The sequence below is a fragment of the Trichechus manatus genome, unplaced genomic scaffold (genome assembly GCF_000243295.1).
Source record: "Trichechus manatus latirostris isolate Lorelei unplaced genomic scaffold, TriManLat1.0 scaffold00024, whole genome shotgun sequence".
Classification (NCBI taxonomy): domain Eukaryota; kingdom Metazoa; phylum Chordata; class Mammalia; order Sirenia; family Trichechidae; genus Trichechus; species Trichechus manatus.
Window position 1 is genome coordinate 19,414,675 of NW_004443960.1, and position 17,354 is coordinate 19,432,028.

At 38.4% G+C, this 17,354-nt stretch overlaps 1 protein-coding gene across 1 annotated transcript in view; it reads left to right on the plus strand.

The window, feature by feature from the left end:
- LOC101344283 (ATP-binding cassette sub-family A member 3-like) overlaps positions 1–17,354 on the plus strand; it is a 223,043-nt gene that overhangs the window by 185,175 nt on the left and 20,514 nt on the right. Inside the window, exons 24-28 of the mRNA XM_004373451.2 lie at positions 3,301–3,426; positions 3,647–3,841; positions 11,414–11,601; positions 12,233–12,403; positions 12,771–12,961. Of these exons, the coding sequence (XP_004373508.1) occupies positions 3,301–3,426; positions 3,647–3,841; positions 11,414–11,601; positions 12,233–12,403; positions 12,771–12,961 (871 nt within the window). The remainder of the gene's footprint in view (positions 1–3,300; positions 3,427–3,646; positions 3,842–11,413; positions 11,602–12,232; positions 12,404–12,770; positions 12,962–17,354) is intronic.

Here is a 17,354-nt window from a genome sequence, read left to right on the forward strand (position 1 = left end):
AACTTCTGTTTATCTGGAAATCCCTAATTTCGCCATCATATTTGACAGACAGTTTTGCTGGATGTATAATTCTTGGCTGGCAATTTTTTTCCTTCAAGGCTTTCTATATGTCATCCCATTGCCTTCTTGCCTGCATGGTTTCTGCTGAGTAGTCCGAGCTAATTCTTATTGACTCTCCCTTGTAGACGACTTTTCATTTATCCCTAGCTGCTCTTAAAATTCTGTCTTTATCTTTGGTTTTGGCAAGTTTCATTATAATATGTCTTGGTGACTTCTGGGATCTACCTTATGTGGGGTTCGATGAGCATCTTGGATAGATGTCTTGTCATTTTTCATGATATCAAGGAAGTTTTCTGCCAAAAAATCTTCAACAATTCTCTCTGTATTTTCTGTTATCCTTCCCTGTTCTGGTACTCCAGTCACTCGTAGGTTATTCCTCTTGATAGAGTCCCACATAATTCTTAGGGTTTCTTCATTTTTTTAATCCTTTTATCTGATTTTTCCTCAGATAAGTTGGTGTCAAGTTCTTTATCTTCAGTCTCACTAATTCTGACTTCCATTGCCTCAATTCTGCTCCTGTGACTTTCTACTGAGTTGTCTAATTCTGACATTTTATTGTTAATCCTCTGGATTTCTGTTTGCTGTCTGTCTATGGATTCTTTCAGCCTGTTAAATTTGTCATTATGCTCTTCTCTAATCTTTTTAATTTCCTCTATTGCATGTTCTGCGTTTTGCTTAATTTCCTTCCTAATTTCTTGAAGAGTTCTGTATATTAACCCTTTGTATTCTGCCTCTGGTAATTCCAAGAAATTTTTTCTCCTCTGGAAAATTTCTAGATTCTTTATTTTGGGAGCTTGCTGAAGCCATCATGGATTGCCTCTTTATGTGATTTGATATTGACTGTCGTCTTCAAGCCATGAATAAGTTATTATATTTATTTATTTTATGTTTGCTTACTGTGTCCTAGCTTCTTGTTTTGTTTTGATCTGCCCAAATAGGCTGCTCGTATGAGCTAGTTTGATTATTGGCACCTTTGAAGTTCTAATGTCTTGTCACCAGGTGGTTAGATCTGTTACTAGGTATGTGAGCTCATGAGTTCACCCACTCCTCCTGTATGGCTTCAGCTCAGGTGCCACCAGGTGTGTGGTGTAGGCTCTCACTTACAGTCCTAGACAGGCATGAGTGATTGGTGTAGGCACAGGCATCTGGCTGCAGCAGGGGGACACACTATGAGCAAGGCAGGGGGCTGACGGCTGCCCCTGAGTGTCCAGGAGGAAGGCATGTCCCTGTTCCCTAGAGTGCATAGGTGGGTGGGTTTTCTAGCCGGACTATGAGTAGCTAATGCTGTTGGCTGTAAGGACTGGGGGGCACCTCTTACTCATGGGCCCCTATCGCATGTGGCTAGGTGGCGTGGGTGGAGCCACCAGTCCTCAGGCCCCTGATGTGGGGAGGTGAAGACCCTGTTTAATGGGCAGAGCAGTGTCAAATGTCAAGAGCCTGCCACTTCACAGCTGAAACAGTTGAAGTTAGAGTTCCGTATATACCTTGTTGTACTGCAGTAATGAGGGCCTATGCTGTTGAGATGGGCCCACACAAGTCTATGCAGGGGAAAGGCACTCAAAGTCCATGGATCCATTATGCCTGTGCCTAGGCAAAGGGGCTGTGCCTACCCTGGGTTCCTGGCTTAGGGGAGCCAGCAGTTTATTTTTTTGCCATTTGTTAATTTGTTCACTCTCCAAGGCAGGGAGAATGGTTCCAGGCATGTGATGGATCCTACTTCTGGCCCAGGGGACTTGGCAATTGCTGAATCTAGTCTGGGACCCAGTGCAGAGCAGGGAGTGGGGAGGTAAATGGGAGAGAGGTTTTTCCCTAAGCGGGGGGGGTTTTGATCCGCGCGGTAAGCCGTACGCAAGAACTTATCTTTCGCTGATGAGGGCTGCTTCTCACTGGTGCTGGGTGGTCGTGTAGACTCTCTGGCGCTGGGTCTCTGATGCAGAAAACGCACCTCCCGAGCACGGCCGCTTGCCTGCCTCACTGCTCACCATGAGCTGATCAGGCCTGAAGGGCTTAGGCTCTCGCCGGGTCAGGTCTGGCACCTCCTAGCTGCTTCTGAACTGTCTCTCCATCCCCCTGACACTCAGTCCGGTTCCTCAACTCTGCCTTTGATGTTTAGGGCTCCCAGATTGCCATATATAATCGAATCACTTGTTTTTTCTGGTCTTTGTTGTAAGAGGGTCCACTGGAAGCATCTGACTACTCCACCATCTTGGCCCCACCTCCCCTTAGTAGATTTTCTCGAATAAATGTTTTTCATATGTTGTATGCCCTTAGGACCATTTCCAGAGACTTAAAAAAAATCTTCACCGGTTTTGCAGGGGCAAAGATCCATGGATCTCCTCACCATGATATTCTAGAAGTCTCAAAATTTTTCTATGTGAAGGCTTACTCTTTTTGTCTCTCCCTTATAAAAGAAAGAGTTAACACTTCATTAATCTTTTGGTATGTTGACTGTACTGTGATTATAACAAATCATGTTTGATTTTAATAATCTCAGTTGTGGCTTCAGTGTTTGATGAGGTGTCCAATTCCGGCAAAAATAGGCTATGTAATCCTAATTTCTTAAACTATGGCAAGCAAGGATCAATGTGTTCTGAAGTGATTGGACAAAATGATTTAAAAAATTACTCCAACCTTCTGTTCTAACATCTTGAGATCAGTTTCCTGAAGCTATTTGGTCTACACAAGATAACTAAAGAGTATTCATATCTGTAGTATTTGTCTTGCAAATACAGGCTATAGGGTCCAGTGAGTTTCTTGGAAAAAGTTCTGTGAAGATTTGCTAATTTTCTTATCTCTTATTTCCTTTTAATCTTGGCAAAAGTCATTTATGATTACAAACTCAGGAATGTATTTTTGAGAGCTTCCATACTCTTCTGAGGTGACTTTCTTCTTAAGGATCCAGGTCTTGCAAACCATTTATCTGAATGCTTTAAATTACATTTTTCAAAGATTTAAAGTACACATCTTAACATGTTAATTCATATCCATTCTTCTACATGGGATGTTCTTTCTCTCTCTTCTGCTCCCTTATTCTGCTAATGAATTATTCATTCTTCAAAACTCAGTCAATTTTGTATAGGAGATTTGAGGTGATAATACAGGAAGTCCCTTGGAAATGACTCAAACCTTTTGTTTTGACAAATTTGAGATTATCCCCTAGTTTAACTTTCCTAAAGTCACCAATTTTATAACAGATGCCTAAAGAACATCCATCTCTATGATTCTTGTCTTGAAACATAGGATATAGTTTCCAAGGAATTATCTGGGGAATCTGAAGATGAAGATGTAGAAGAGGAAAGGAAGAGAATCCTGGAGCTGCCTCAGGAGTTGCTGAATACTGTAGTACTTATTAAGGAACTCATAAAGGTAATGTCATTCAGTAGCCAACATTATGCTAGCTTCATCCTTACTTAGGAACATGTCATTGGTTTCAAGGGCTCACTGTAGTTCTTTGGGATCTATGTGTATTCTCCCAATATAATAGCTTTTGTGAAATTGTCCTAGGTAGTGGTCCATAGGGGTTGAGGTCCTGATTGTGTTTGACCTATAGGCTGTATTCACTACATTGTGTTTTCTGGATTTTTAGATATATTTTAAGTGTCCAGCCATTCTGGCTGTGAAAAATATCTCCCTTAGAATACGAAAAGGGGAGTGCTTTGGATTGCTTGGAGTCAATGGAGCAGGAAAAACCTCTATCTTTAAAATGCTGACTGGAGAAAGGACTGCTACTTCTGGGGATATGTTCATTGAAGGCTTTAGCATCACCCATAATATCCTAAAGGTAAGAGACTATTACTGCCTAAGATGCAAGAAGTATGATGATTTGGGGGGTGCAGCTAAGAGGCAGGAGGCTGGAGATCATAGATGGGAATCATGGTAGGCATTAGTATTGATACTGTTGACTCAATCAGTGGATTTTGAAGTGAAAGATAAATTTTATAGAAGAGATGGTGAGAGCACCCCTACCTGAGATCTAAGATACAGTGTCTTTTGTGTTCTTTGAAACTGTTGGAGTAAGAGTCAAGTTCTTTCAACAATGCATGTAACATATGCCAGACAAAGTGATATAAGGGTGTGAGGAAGACAAGACTTGGCAGAAGGAGAAGCTGACCTGTAATTCAGTTGCAGCTGAGGTCTTGGCCCATCTTATGAGAGTTCATGAGCAAGATGGTCCTTCTGAGTCCTTCTAAAATTGAAGCAAGGTAGCTAGGTCTTTGTTTCCCTGCATCACCAAGTCATTGGCTGCACCTGCCACCTGAAAGTGGGTGTGTAACCTTGGGAAAAAGGTAACTGAGGGAATAATTTCAAAAGGGAGATGGTCAGATATGTCTAATGGCAAGAAATCTCCGGCAAGGTAAAGCCTGAATGGTGTCTATTAGACTTACTAACTAGAACTTCATTGATGAGATTGGCAAGATCAACTGCACTGAGGTAGGTGGGTCATGGTAATAGGAGCCTGAACGGTGCAATTCATTCCCTTTCAGTTCATAAGACACTGCTATCATGGAATCAAGAGGATTGGGTTAGGGGTGGCTTGCATACTATAGGAAACAACGGAATAGTAACCAGCTCTGAAACTAAGAGTGTGGGTTATACTCTGAAGAAAGTTAGCTGTGAAGCAAAGGGAAAAATTAGAATTCACCAAGAGATGTGAGGAGACAGGAGAAGATGTTTTATAAGTTGATCAACTTGAGTGCATTTATAATAGTGAAAAGAGTGAACAGAAAGGTGGAAGTTGAAGATAAAAAGGAAGAAGGGATACATGATGAAAGGAGATGTGTGGGGAGGAATGGGTGGATGGGGTCTCCCCTAAACACCACTATCCAAACAACTTATCAAATCCCCTTGGGGGACATAGTGGTGGCAAAAAACAGTCCTCTGACTATGAGGAGTAGAGAAAAAGGGTTAACTGAAGATAGTGTCAGGGAGCAAAAGTGAAGTGGGAACCAAAGAGATAGTCCATATGAAGTGGCAAATTTTCTTTTCTTTTTTTAATTTTATTGTGCTTTAGGTGAAACTTTACAGCAAAAGTTAATTTCTCATTCAAAATTTATACACATATTGTTTTGTGACATTGGTTGCAGTCCCCACAATGTGACTGCATGTCCCTCCTTTCCACCTTGGGTTCCCTGTGTCTATTTGTCCAGTTCCTACCCCTTCCTCCCTTCTCATCTTACTTTTGGACAAGAGTTGCCCATTTGGTCTCAGATATTTGATTGAGCTAAGAAGCACATTCCTCATGTGTGTTATTGTTTGTTTTATAGGCCTGTCTAGTCTTTGAAAAGTGGGCTTTGGGAGTGGTTTAAGTTCTGAGTTTGCAGAGCGTCTGGGGGCCATAGTCTTGGAGGTTCCTTCAGTCTCTATCAGACCAGTAAGTCTGGTCTTTTCTCGTGAATTTGAATTACATTCTACATTTTTCTCCCATTCTGTCTGGGATTCTCTGTTGTGATCCCTGTCAAAGCAGTTGGTGGTGGTCACCAGGCACCATCTAGCTGTTCTGGGCTCAGGCTGCTGGAGGCTGTGGGTTCATGTGGTGCATTAGTCCTTTGGGATAATGTTTTTCTTGTCTTTGGTTTTCTTCATTCTCCTTTGCTCCAGATAGGATGGGACCAATAGATGTATCTTAGATGGCTGCTTATAAGCTTTTAAGACCCCAGACGCTACTCACCAAAGTGGGATGTAGAACATTTTCTTTATGAACTATGTTATGCCAATAGACCTAGATGTTCCCTGAGACTATGGTCCCCAGCTCCCAGCCCCAGCCACTTGGACCCTCAAAGTGTCTGGCTGTGTCTAGGAAACTTTTATGCCTTTGCTTTGGTCCAGTTGTGCTGACTTCCCCTATATTGTGTGTTGTCTTTCCCTTCACCAAAGTTGACACTTGTCTACTATCTAGTTAGTGTTTTCCCCTTTCCACCCCTCCTCGCCCCCATAACTATCAAAGAATGTTTATTTCCTGTGTGTAAACTTTTTTCTTGAGTTCTTATAATAGGGATCTCATAGAATATTTGTCCTTTTGTGACTGACTTATTTCACTCAGCATAATACTCTCCAGATTTATCCATGTTGTGAGATGTTTTGCAGATTCGTCATTGTTTTTTATTGTTGCATAGTATTCCGTTGTGTGTATGTACCGTAATTTGTTTATCCATTCATCTGTTGATGGGCATTTAGGTTGTTTCCATCTTTTTGCTATTGTGAATAGTGCTGCAATGAACATGGGTGTGCATATGTCTATTTGTGTGACAGCTCTTTCTTCTGTAGAGAATATTCTTAGGAGTGGGATTGCTGGATCATATGGTATTTCTATTTCTAGCTTTTTAAGGAAGCACCATATTTTTTCTAAAATGGTTGTACCATTTTGCGTTCCCACCAGCATTGCATAAGGCTTCCAGTCTCCCCACAACCTCTCCAACATTTGTTCTTTTCTGTTTTTTGGATTAGTGCCAGTATTGTCAGGATGAGATGATACCTCGTTGTAGTTTTGATTTGCATTCTTTAATGGCTAATGATTGCAAGCATTTCCTTATGTGTGCTGGCCGCCTGAATGTCTTCTTTAGTGAAGGGTCTGTTCATATCCTTTGCCCATTTTTTAACTGGATTATTTGTCTTTTTGTTATTGAGATGTAGAAGTATTTTGTAGATATTAGAGAAGGTGTCCAATTTTAAAACGGATCAGGCAGACAGGCAAAATTTGAGCCTTTTGCAAAGACTCTTAATCTGAGTTCAGCAAGTCTCAGGGAGCTGTTTAGGTCTCAGGGATCTCTCCAAGCTGCACCACCAGTTTGCTCTCCTGAAACATCTCTCGCTATTTACATGATAGTTAGTGATCTTGTCATTTCTTCAGGCCTGTAAGATCTGTTTTAATACTGTTTCGTAGTTCTCTTCCAGGAGTTCCTGGGTGGCGCAAATGGTTAACTGCTCAACTACTAGCTGAAAAGTTTGGAGGTTCAAACTTACCCAGAGGTGCCTTGGAAGACAGGCCTGGCAATCTGCTTCCAAACGGTCACAGCCTTGAAACCCTATAGAGCAGTTCTACTCTGCACACACAGGGTCTCCATGAGTCAGAATTGACTTGATGGCAACTAACAACAGTTCTTCCCCTACAATTGTGCACAATTAACTAGATTTATTTCCTTGTGTGTTGTGAATTTTATTAATATTTTTAATGGGATCATTTTTCCTGTCTTTTTATAAGTTGCTCGTATTTAGGAATGCTGTTGATGTTTTGCATATTGATCTTATTATCCAGAAATCTAGATGAACTAATTAATTCTCTAATTAGTTTTCACAGCTTATCAACAGATTCTCTTGACTTTTCTCAGTAGACAGGTTTATCATCTACAAATAATGACAATTTTTTGCTTCCTTTCCAATCGTCATACATTTCTTTCTAGTGCAATTTCATAACGTGGTGCCACCAGTACAAGGCTGAATACAGGTAACGATAGTGGATATCTTTTTTTTTCTTCTGCCTTTAAGGGAATACTTCTAAATTCCCACTACTTGCATACTATTTGTTAGCTACACTTTATCAGTTTAAGACAATTCATTTCTATGCCTCGTTTGCAAAGAGCATTTAGCATTTGAGTGTTGAATTGTAGCAAGTGCATTGTTTGTCTCATGTAAATGGTATGTATAGTTTTTCGGTAATGTCTGTTATTAAATTTAAATATTCATTTTTAATTATTAGTCAGTTCAAATGTAAACTACCATGCTGATATTTTTCACCATATACAGTGAAACCTGTGAGAGCCAGAATTCAACGGGACTGCCTTGTGTTTCCAGGTCTTGCAAGTTTTCCGCTTTTGACAGGGTGCATTCTTACCACTTTGCTGTCGCTCATTTTAGTGGAAAATATTTGAGTTTTCTTTCTCTGACAGGTCTCCACCTTATACAAGTTCCAGCTTTTGCAAGTTTTACTGTACTAGTTTCACTCATTTTGGAACATTATATAAATGTAATTGTACTGTACACTTCTTTTCCTGGCTTTTTAAATCCAGTGTTGTGTTTGTAAGATTCATCTATGTTGTTACTTATGGAGTAGTTTGTTCACTTACAGTGCTGTGTAATATTTAAGTGTATAAATATAAAACAAGATATTTATATACTCTTAAGTTTGAAAGAAAGACATTTGTATTGTTTCTGGATTAGCTGTTATGAATAATATTGCTATGACTGTTACTAAACAAGTCTTTTGGTGCACACATGTACATATTTCTGTAAGATATATACCTACAACTAAACTGCTGGATCATAAAGCATGTGAATGTCTGACTTTAGTAAATACTGACAAACAGTTTTCCAAAGTGGTTGTATCACTTTCCTCTCCTACCAGCAGTGTATGGCCATTTCCATCATTCTACATCCTTGTCAATAATTGGTGCTGTCAGTCTTCTAAACATTTTCATTTTAGACATTATGTTGGGTGTTTAATGGGTTTTGTTTTCTTTTTCCTGATGATGAATATATTGTCAAATATTTATTGGAAATTTGGATATTTTGTTTATTGAAATGGCTGTTAAATCTTTTACCCATTTTTCTGTTCAGTTATCTGCTTTTTTGCAATAATTTTCAGAAGTTTTTTGTATATTTTTCTTTTGATAAAAATAAGCTTCTAATTTTAATGCAGCCCATTTTTTCTCTCTGCTCATTGTTTATTTGTGTCCTGTTTAAGAATTTCTCACCTACCCTAAATTTAATCTTTTTTTAAATTGTACTTTAGATGAAGGTTTACAGAACAAACTAGCTTCTCTTAAACAGTTAGTACACATACTGTTTTATGACATTGGTTAACAACCCCATGACATGTCGACACTCTCCCTTCTAGAATTTTAAATTAAATCTTAAATTTCATTTGTCATTATCTATAAGTTTCATTTTATTACCTGTCATCTATAATCCATCTGTAAACTGAGATGTGAAATAAGGGTCAAGATTCTTTATTTTTTTCACTTATGGATAGCCAAGTGATCCAGCATCTTTTGTTGAAATATTGTCCTTGCTCCAATTTCTCTGTAGTATCAACTTTGTCAAATATCAAGTGTCACATAATTATGGATCAATTTTTGGACACTGTTCTGTTCCATATGTATATTTGTCTATCCTTGCACCAGTACCACACATTCTTAATTACTCTAGAATTATAATAAGCCACAATATCCAATAATGAAAACTTTGTTCTTCAGTATTATTCACCTTTGTTCTTCTGTATTACCTTGGTTATTCTCAGCCTGTTAAATTTATAAATGAATTTAAGAATCAGCTTGTCTTTGCACAAAAAGCTGGGATTTTGAATGGAAACCCAGAAAACTGACATATTTACAATAAACATAATATATATTTCCATGTATTTGGGTCCCTTTAATGTCTCAAAATAGTAGTTTTATTGTTGTGTGGAGATGCTGCACTAATAAGAGAATTCAGCTAGCTCTCTGGATATAAGATAAAGAAAAAAGCAATATTGTATGTAATTTATTCCTGTATATTTTATGTTTTTAATATTACTTTAAAGTTTCTATTTTTAATTACTTTCTGTTGGTTTATAGAAATACAACTGATTTTTAAATACTGAACTTGGAATCAACAAACTTGTGAAATTCTCTTTATCTTAATACCTTATCTATAAATTACATTGGCACTTCTACTTATACAATCATGACTGCTGCAAGTAATGAGGGTTTGTTTTCCTTTCCAATCCTCATGCTTTTACTCCTTTCCTTATTGTACTGGCTAGAACCTCTACTCAGCATTGCTTAGAAATGCCAATTTCAGACATCTTTCTTCTTCTGAATCTAAGATTTTATTTTTCCGAAAAGGTCTTCATTTCACCCTCATTCTTGATAGTTTCACTGTGTATAGAATTTGAGTTTTGCAGTTATTTCTTTTAGCATATTGAAGATGTTGTTTCACCATCTAGCTTCTATCACTGCTTTTGAGAAGTCAGCTATTGGTCTGACATTCCTTTAATCTGTTTTTTTTCCCATGGCCTCTTTTTCAAAATTTGTCTTAGTTTTCCATAAGCTTCAATATGAAGTAATTAGATATGTCTGTTAAAAAAAAAATTATCCTGCTTGGAATTTGTTGACAATCTTGAATTTATCAGTTTGTATCTTTAATTGATTCTAGATAATTTTCAGCTATTACCTCTTCAAATATTTCTTTTCTTTCTTTCTCTTTCCTCCTTCCCTCCCTCCATTCCTTCTTCCTGCCTTTCCACCTCTTTCTTTCTCTCGCTCTCTCTCTCCCTCTCCCCGACCCATCTCTTCCCCCACTCCCTTTCTGTCTTTCTTCAACTCCAGTTATCCACAGGTTAGATTCCTCAGTCTATCATCCTTCTCTCTCAATATCACTTTCATAGTTTCTCTATTTTTCGTCTTTGTGCTGCATTCTAGGTACTTTCTTATGATCTACTGCAAGTTAAGTATTATTTCTTCCATTGTGACTAATCTTCTGTAAAATCCATTCACAGAGTTTGTAACATATATATTTTTTTTATTTTTAGATGTTATATTTGATTTATTTCCAAAACTTCTAGGTGACTATTTATACTTTCTTCTTTAATGAAGATATTTTTAAGCCTTTAAAATTTACTTTAACACAGTAAGTATCTGTTCTGCTAATCCCAATATCTGAAGTCATTAAAAGTTTGTTTGTGATGAGTATTGTTTCTGCCAGTGTCATTCATGGTATCTTATTTACTTTGCCTGAAGCTCATTTTCCTTAAAAAATTGTATGTGAGAATAATTTGATAGCTAGGATAAGGAGGGGATTTGAGTTTATTTCTATCAAGAGTCTAGGGGCATGAACAGTTGTGGATTACTGTAAATTAATGAACTAAATTAAATTCATAGTGTTTTCTCTAGCTATATAAGCTATGTGCATCTGAATGCAAATCCATAGAAGGGTTGGACTAATTGCCAAAGCAACACTTCTTTTAGTTTACTGGGGGGTGGGTTGGGGTAGGGAAAGGCTTTGATTCTAATTCTGCATTACTATGAAACAAGGGCTACACATGGTTGTATAGGGGGTGCAGTGCAAAAACATTCATGCAGTTCCTGATTAATGAGGAAAGCATCTTGTGTCAGATTCCCCCATTTGAGTGGTCTCTGGGATTTCATTTCTACATTCTTTATCCCTAAGATCATTAAAACAGAATTAGAGAAATTTATTACAGTTTACTTCAGTGAGCTTCATTGCCTAAAATTTTGTAGCCACAAGAAGAGAAAAAAAGTTCTTGGTGTAGGACTCTTAGATACATGGCCTGGAGGACTTTAGATCTTCTGTCTCATCCATTATTGCTCAGTGGGTTAGAGGGATTTGGGTCCTTACTGAAGGCAGTTCTCCTAATCAGGTGAAGTCGAGAATTGGCTATTGTCCTCAGTCTGATGCCTTGCTGGAGTACATGACTGGTCGGGAAATAATGATCATGTATGCCAGAATATGGGGAGTCTCTGAGCCCCAGATTCACCTGTATGTGAACAACTGGTTGAAATCACTACATCTGGAGCCCCATGCTGACAAGCTTATCTACACCTACAGGTGAGGCATTACACTGCTGCTAATGTTTAGGTGCCTCTCTATATTCCCGATGTTTGAAATGAACACCCACAACTTTGCCTGACCCCTGTGTCACACAGTTATCTAATTGTGAAATTATCTATTGCCTTGATAGGTTTCAGATGCCGGTAATAAGGCAGATCAATGTAGTTCATATATTCCCTTGGCAGAGATGAAACTCAAAATTCTAGTTCTTTTTGAACGATAGCCTTTGAATGTCAAAAGCGAGTATCTTCTCCCTAGTCTCCCTATGATTATTTGTATCCCAATTAAGGAGGACTGTGAGGCTCTTTCAATTAGGGTGGTTCTTATGTACCTGGGAAATGTATGGTACCCTAAGAAGAAGTAAATAAATGCCACTTACAATGCTGCTGAAATCTGTTACATAAATATAAGTCACTCCTCTACATTTCATATGAAAATGAAATGATATATATCCACCTGTACTTGGGCCTGCTACCTTGTTAAAGTCACATCTAATCAGCATTGTGGATGTCCATATTAAGAGTTTGCTGGGACTCTCAGCACTTTGGATTACTGTGTTCTTTTCTGTAAATAACTAATTTGTATAGCCCCCTTTTTTCCCACTTTTTCCCCTTCCTTGACCTTGAAGTGGAGGAAACAAACGTAGACTGAGTACTGCTATTGCCTTAATGGGAAGGCCCTCAGTCATCTTCCTGGATGAGCCATCAGCTGGCATGGATCCAGCAGCTCGGCGCCTGCTCTGGAATCTAATAACACAGATACGTGAAACTGGCAACGCCATCGCCATAACCTCCCACAGGTGCGGCTCATTGGGAGGGTTGGTTGAGGGTTGACAGGAGTTGTAGTGACAATAAGAGGGAATTATTTTGGGCCAGGAATATTGGACAATGAGACTTGCCTGAGTATGTGAACAGCCAAAAATCCTCATTGAGCTAAATAATTAAAGATGGGGAGAGGGCAGGAAGTTCAGGAAATATTCCTTTTGAGGATTTGGTCTTCTAGTACTTTGCATTTGAAAACTTTCCACACCGCAGCTATGAGCTTGATGATTAGAAAATGCAACTTCCTTTTGCATAGTCACAGAATCCTTGCACTGTTTGAACTATAGAATGCCCTCCAGAGGAGAACTCGCAGCCTGATATCATTCTGGTATCTTGCTTTGCCAGTATGGAGGAATGTGAAGCCCTTTGTACCAGGCTGGCCATTATGGCGAAGGGGAAGTTCATGTGCTTGGGCAGCCCTCAGCACCTCAAGAACAAGTTTGGCCAGGTTTACATCCTGAAGGCCAAGGTCAAGCCTGATACAGGTGAAGATAAATTAGAAGATTTTAAAATTTTCATCTCAACGACCTTCCCAGGTAAATGAAGTTGCACTACGTTTGTTTTTCTCACCATCCATATTTTTTTTATCTTTAATAACTGTTTTCTGTAAGTTATTGATATTTATTGATCTTCCATACTGAATTCCTTTCGGAATGCTTGTTCCTATGAACGTCTTTGGCCTGGCTATGTTAAGAAGTTTCACGAAAAACAAAGGATCTTACAAAGCTCTTGTATCAGCTAGCAAAACAATTGTAGATTTGTGTTGTCCATAGAAATTATATACTTAAACTCATATTTTAAGCATAATTCTCAATTATTTGCACATATTATCCATGCAAAGTTTTCAGGGCTTTTCCCATACACTAGGCATGTAACTCTCATCTTTTGCTGTCTGAATCAGGATATGGTTTTGAAATGCAAACAAGAACCACTAAGCTTGTTTCTCTGCTTTCTAGGATAGCCCTGCTTTTGCATGCTAAATTCTATAAGCACCTTTCTGCCTACATAGTTCAGTACCAAAGACAGCAACTATTTCTTTCTGTCCCTTACCTCTTTCCTAAACATAAAGCCAGGGGCATGGCAACACTTAATAATTCTGGGTTGTTACTTAATTTCCACTTCACTAGGCTGGGCAGAATATCAGAGAAATTTCCCATTGTGCATCCAGCTGAGGAGCTGGAACTTTATCTTCTAGGCAGTGGAAAACAGCATGATTGATTACACAGTAGGAATGGAGAGTAGAATATAGAAAAGAAATGGATAGGAGAGTAGATGTGGAGGAGCAGATGTGAGGGAAGGATAGTGATTATGATGTGCCTATGACACTTGCAGATGGATATGTCCGTGAAGAACTTGAATTTTTGCTTATCCAATCATTCAGCTGATATTTTTGAGTGCTTATTGTGTTAGAGTTCTATTTGGTGTGGTGCCTAAATCACCATAAAGAGAAGCTGTGACCAAAAAAATCTCCTTTACTGTGAGCTGTCCTAGAAACTTGTTCTACTTAAAGGATGGATGCTAAAACTAACCAGAGACTTATCCTCTGGGATGTGGACACAGCTGCTTTAATAGGAATGTGGGTTTGATACAACATTCCTAACTATAGGGGGTGGCTTCCCAGTCCTTCCTCAGATTATTCTTGAACAAATACCTATTCAAATATGACAGAATTGAAAAGAAACTGATGTGGAACCTATACATAAATGTTGATTTTTAAAAAGAAGAAAGAAATATGAAATGCAAAGGGGAGCTGGAATATATACTTCAAGAGAGGGCTTTTACCACAGGTATCTGAGAATGTTTAGGGTAAATGATTTCTACATAATCTCAAATAAATTTAAGTGAGCATGTATTCTTTAAAAGAAAATTACACAAATAGGATGATTCTATTTCAGCAGTATGGAAGAGTACATATTCTGAAAAATACTCCTGGTAAAACAAAACTAGAACATGATAAAATTCAAATAAAAATATATTTAATGTAATAATTGGCTCAGAAACAAATGAGAAAATTTTTTAACCATCAAAAAAGAAAAGAATGGGAACTGTGAACTGAAACATGAGAGCAAGCAGCAAGAAAACCAAATCCTGGAAGCAAATGTCACTGTCAGAACTGGCATCAGAGATGAAGCTTTGGACCCTTTGCAGGGTCAGGGAGCTCATGCTGAGACTTCCACATAAAGGTAGGACCCTTAATATAGACAAAAGTGGGTGACTGGCAGCATCCTCTGACTCCAACCAGAAGCAAACACCTTTTCTGGAGGAAAGCATCCCTTACTTAGGCCTGGAGTAGAGAGAACCACAGAAAGCAGCTGTCATAAAGAACCAGAAGAGGTTTTATACTCAGATGCCGTATTATTTAATACATCGCAGAAAACTCAGAGAAAGGAGCACTATAGCTGTAAAGCTAAGCAGGTTATTGTACATATAACTTCAAATATAAGAATCAGCACAAAGCCAATTCCCACGAGGCAGAGGTCAGCTGTATCCCAGATTTCCTCATTCTCCAAACTGCTATACCACTCCATCTCTGACTCTGTCACTCTCCCTCCCCCGTTTGGGTTGGGTAATTCCCTGCAACGTCTTACAGAACTCACAAGCTGTACTTACAGTTAAGTGATTTATTAAGGAACAGGGTACAAATTCAGGATCAGGATCAACAGGCTACAACTCAGAATCTAGATCAGGAAGCATGTAGGCAAAGTCTCCCTTCTTCAGTGCATGACAGCTCTCTCAGCTCCTCTTAGCAGTGCAGGCCTCTTCTAAGCCCCCTCAGGACAGGCTTGTTTTGGCCCTACCATCTGTCACTGCTGGTTCTGCTGCTGGGCCCTTCTGGGCCTCTCATTGTCTTCAGTGTTACAGCCCTTGACTGTGTTACAGCTCTTTTAGGAGGTTCCTTGCCTCTTTCTCTCTGCTGCTTCTCTCTTCTTTCTTCCTTCTGCTGTCTCAAAAAATCTGACTGCATATATATATACACATAACTCCTATCAATTTCTAGGCATGTCCCCTCCCAGTGGGGGCCACAAACTGACCAATCCCCTCTTTGTAGGCCATAGACACTTCATTCCATAGTAGGCTATAGTTACCTCATTTGTATAGTCCAAAGCCACTTCATTTGCATGGGTGTATTGACCAATCCCTGCAAGGTACATATCAATCATAGGGCAGGCTGCAGCCCAGGGTCAGCCAAAAAGTTATTTACAGCTTACCCAGGAAATATCAATCATAGGGTAGAAACTAGGGTAAAGGTAACTCATCAGGGCTTAGGGGAAAAAAATCTCTCAAGCTGTTTTTCCAAAGAAACAAGGCAAAATGTCACATAAAGTAACTCATTTCACCACAGTTATTCTATCACACACTACCACCTACATAGGAAATGCCTTCCAAAGGTGTAAGAAAATTCAGCTCACATAAAGATGAACAACTGAAAGATGGTGTTTGAAACTGACAGAAAAATATTGTAGGGATAAGCAAAAAACCTAACAGACAATGAAAGCAAAGCAGATAAACAGTCATGCATTGCTTAACATCCATCATACATTCTGTGAAATAGGACATTATGTGATTTGGACATTGTGTGAACACCATATTATATATAGGTAGTCTCTGGGTTACAAACATCTGACTTACATACAACCCATAGAATGAACCAACCCCTGTAAAGCTTATTATATTAAAAATTTGAGATACATATGATGGTTCCTAATAACAAACAGGAGCTACTTTGTGACACGCATCAAAACATTATTATTATTACTGTATTATTATCTTAAAGATATTTTAGTTATCTAGAAGTGTTTCTTTAAGTTATTTATGCATAAGTTACATTATCTGAACTCTATTATAACCTTATGAGACCGGATGTATGTGTGGTTGGACATTACCTGAATGAACAGTATGCAGCACATGACTGTAGAAGACTACAAATAATGAAAACTATTACCTAATATTTTAGTATGAGCTTAAAAATTAAGAAGGGTATAGATGCCATGAAAGAAAGCCTTAAGTCACATTTGGAACGGCTAAGAAATTATATGACTAGAAAACAGAGGGATATGAAGAGACAGCTGACAGGCATTGTAGAAGATTTAAAAAAAAAATTTCAGTAATACTAACTATCAAGAGCAAACAGACAACAAGAGAAGCAAGGCAAACACAATCCAACATAACTATGAAAGTTGTCCCCAAACAAAACAATAGAACAAATACTGAAAATTATCATTCAAGAACATTTCCTGAAATAAAAGAAGACAAACCTACATATTGAAAGGACAACCAGTACACCTGAAAAATTGTCAACACCAAAAAATATTCTAATATAGCTATTATATTTTAATAATTACGGGGGGGGGGAAGCTTTTGGATCCAGGTAAAAGACAAGTCATAGATAAGAGAAAGCAAATTAGGTTGACCTCAGACTTTGTGAGAAGAACATTTTGTACTAGGAGAGAATGTAACATATTTAAGATACTCAATGAAAGAAAACTGCGAGACAAAGTTTTTACATCCAGCCAACATGACCTTCATGAGTAAAAGTCACAAACAGTTATGAACACGTAAGAACTCTGGGAATATTATTCCCATGAACTCTTCCTGGAGAATATACACACCCAGAAATTTCAGATCAACTAAGAAATTATTGGAGAATCTTTCGCATAAGAACTATTGGTGAGCATTGAATATATTTAACTCTAGAACTAGGCCTTGATCAAGGGGATCTGGATACTAGAATATCACATAATTTGTATATATTTTTAAAATGTATATAAAATAGGACTTCCAGCAAAATGGCGCTCTAGGCAGAAGCACCACGCCGTCCCTCCACAGCTAAGATCTGAAAAACTAAGCCGAACAGAGAATACAACAATCCTGAAACCCTAAAACATCAAATGAAGAGATAAAGAACTCAGCCAAGCACCAAATGGAGTG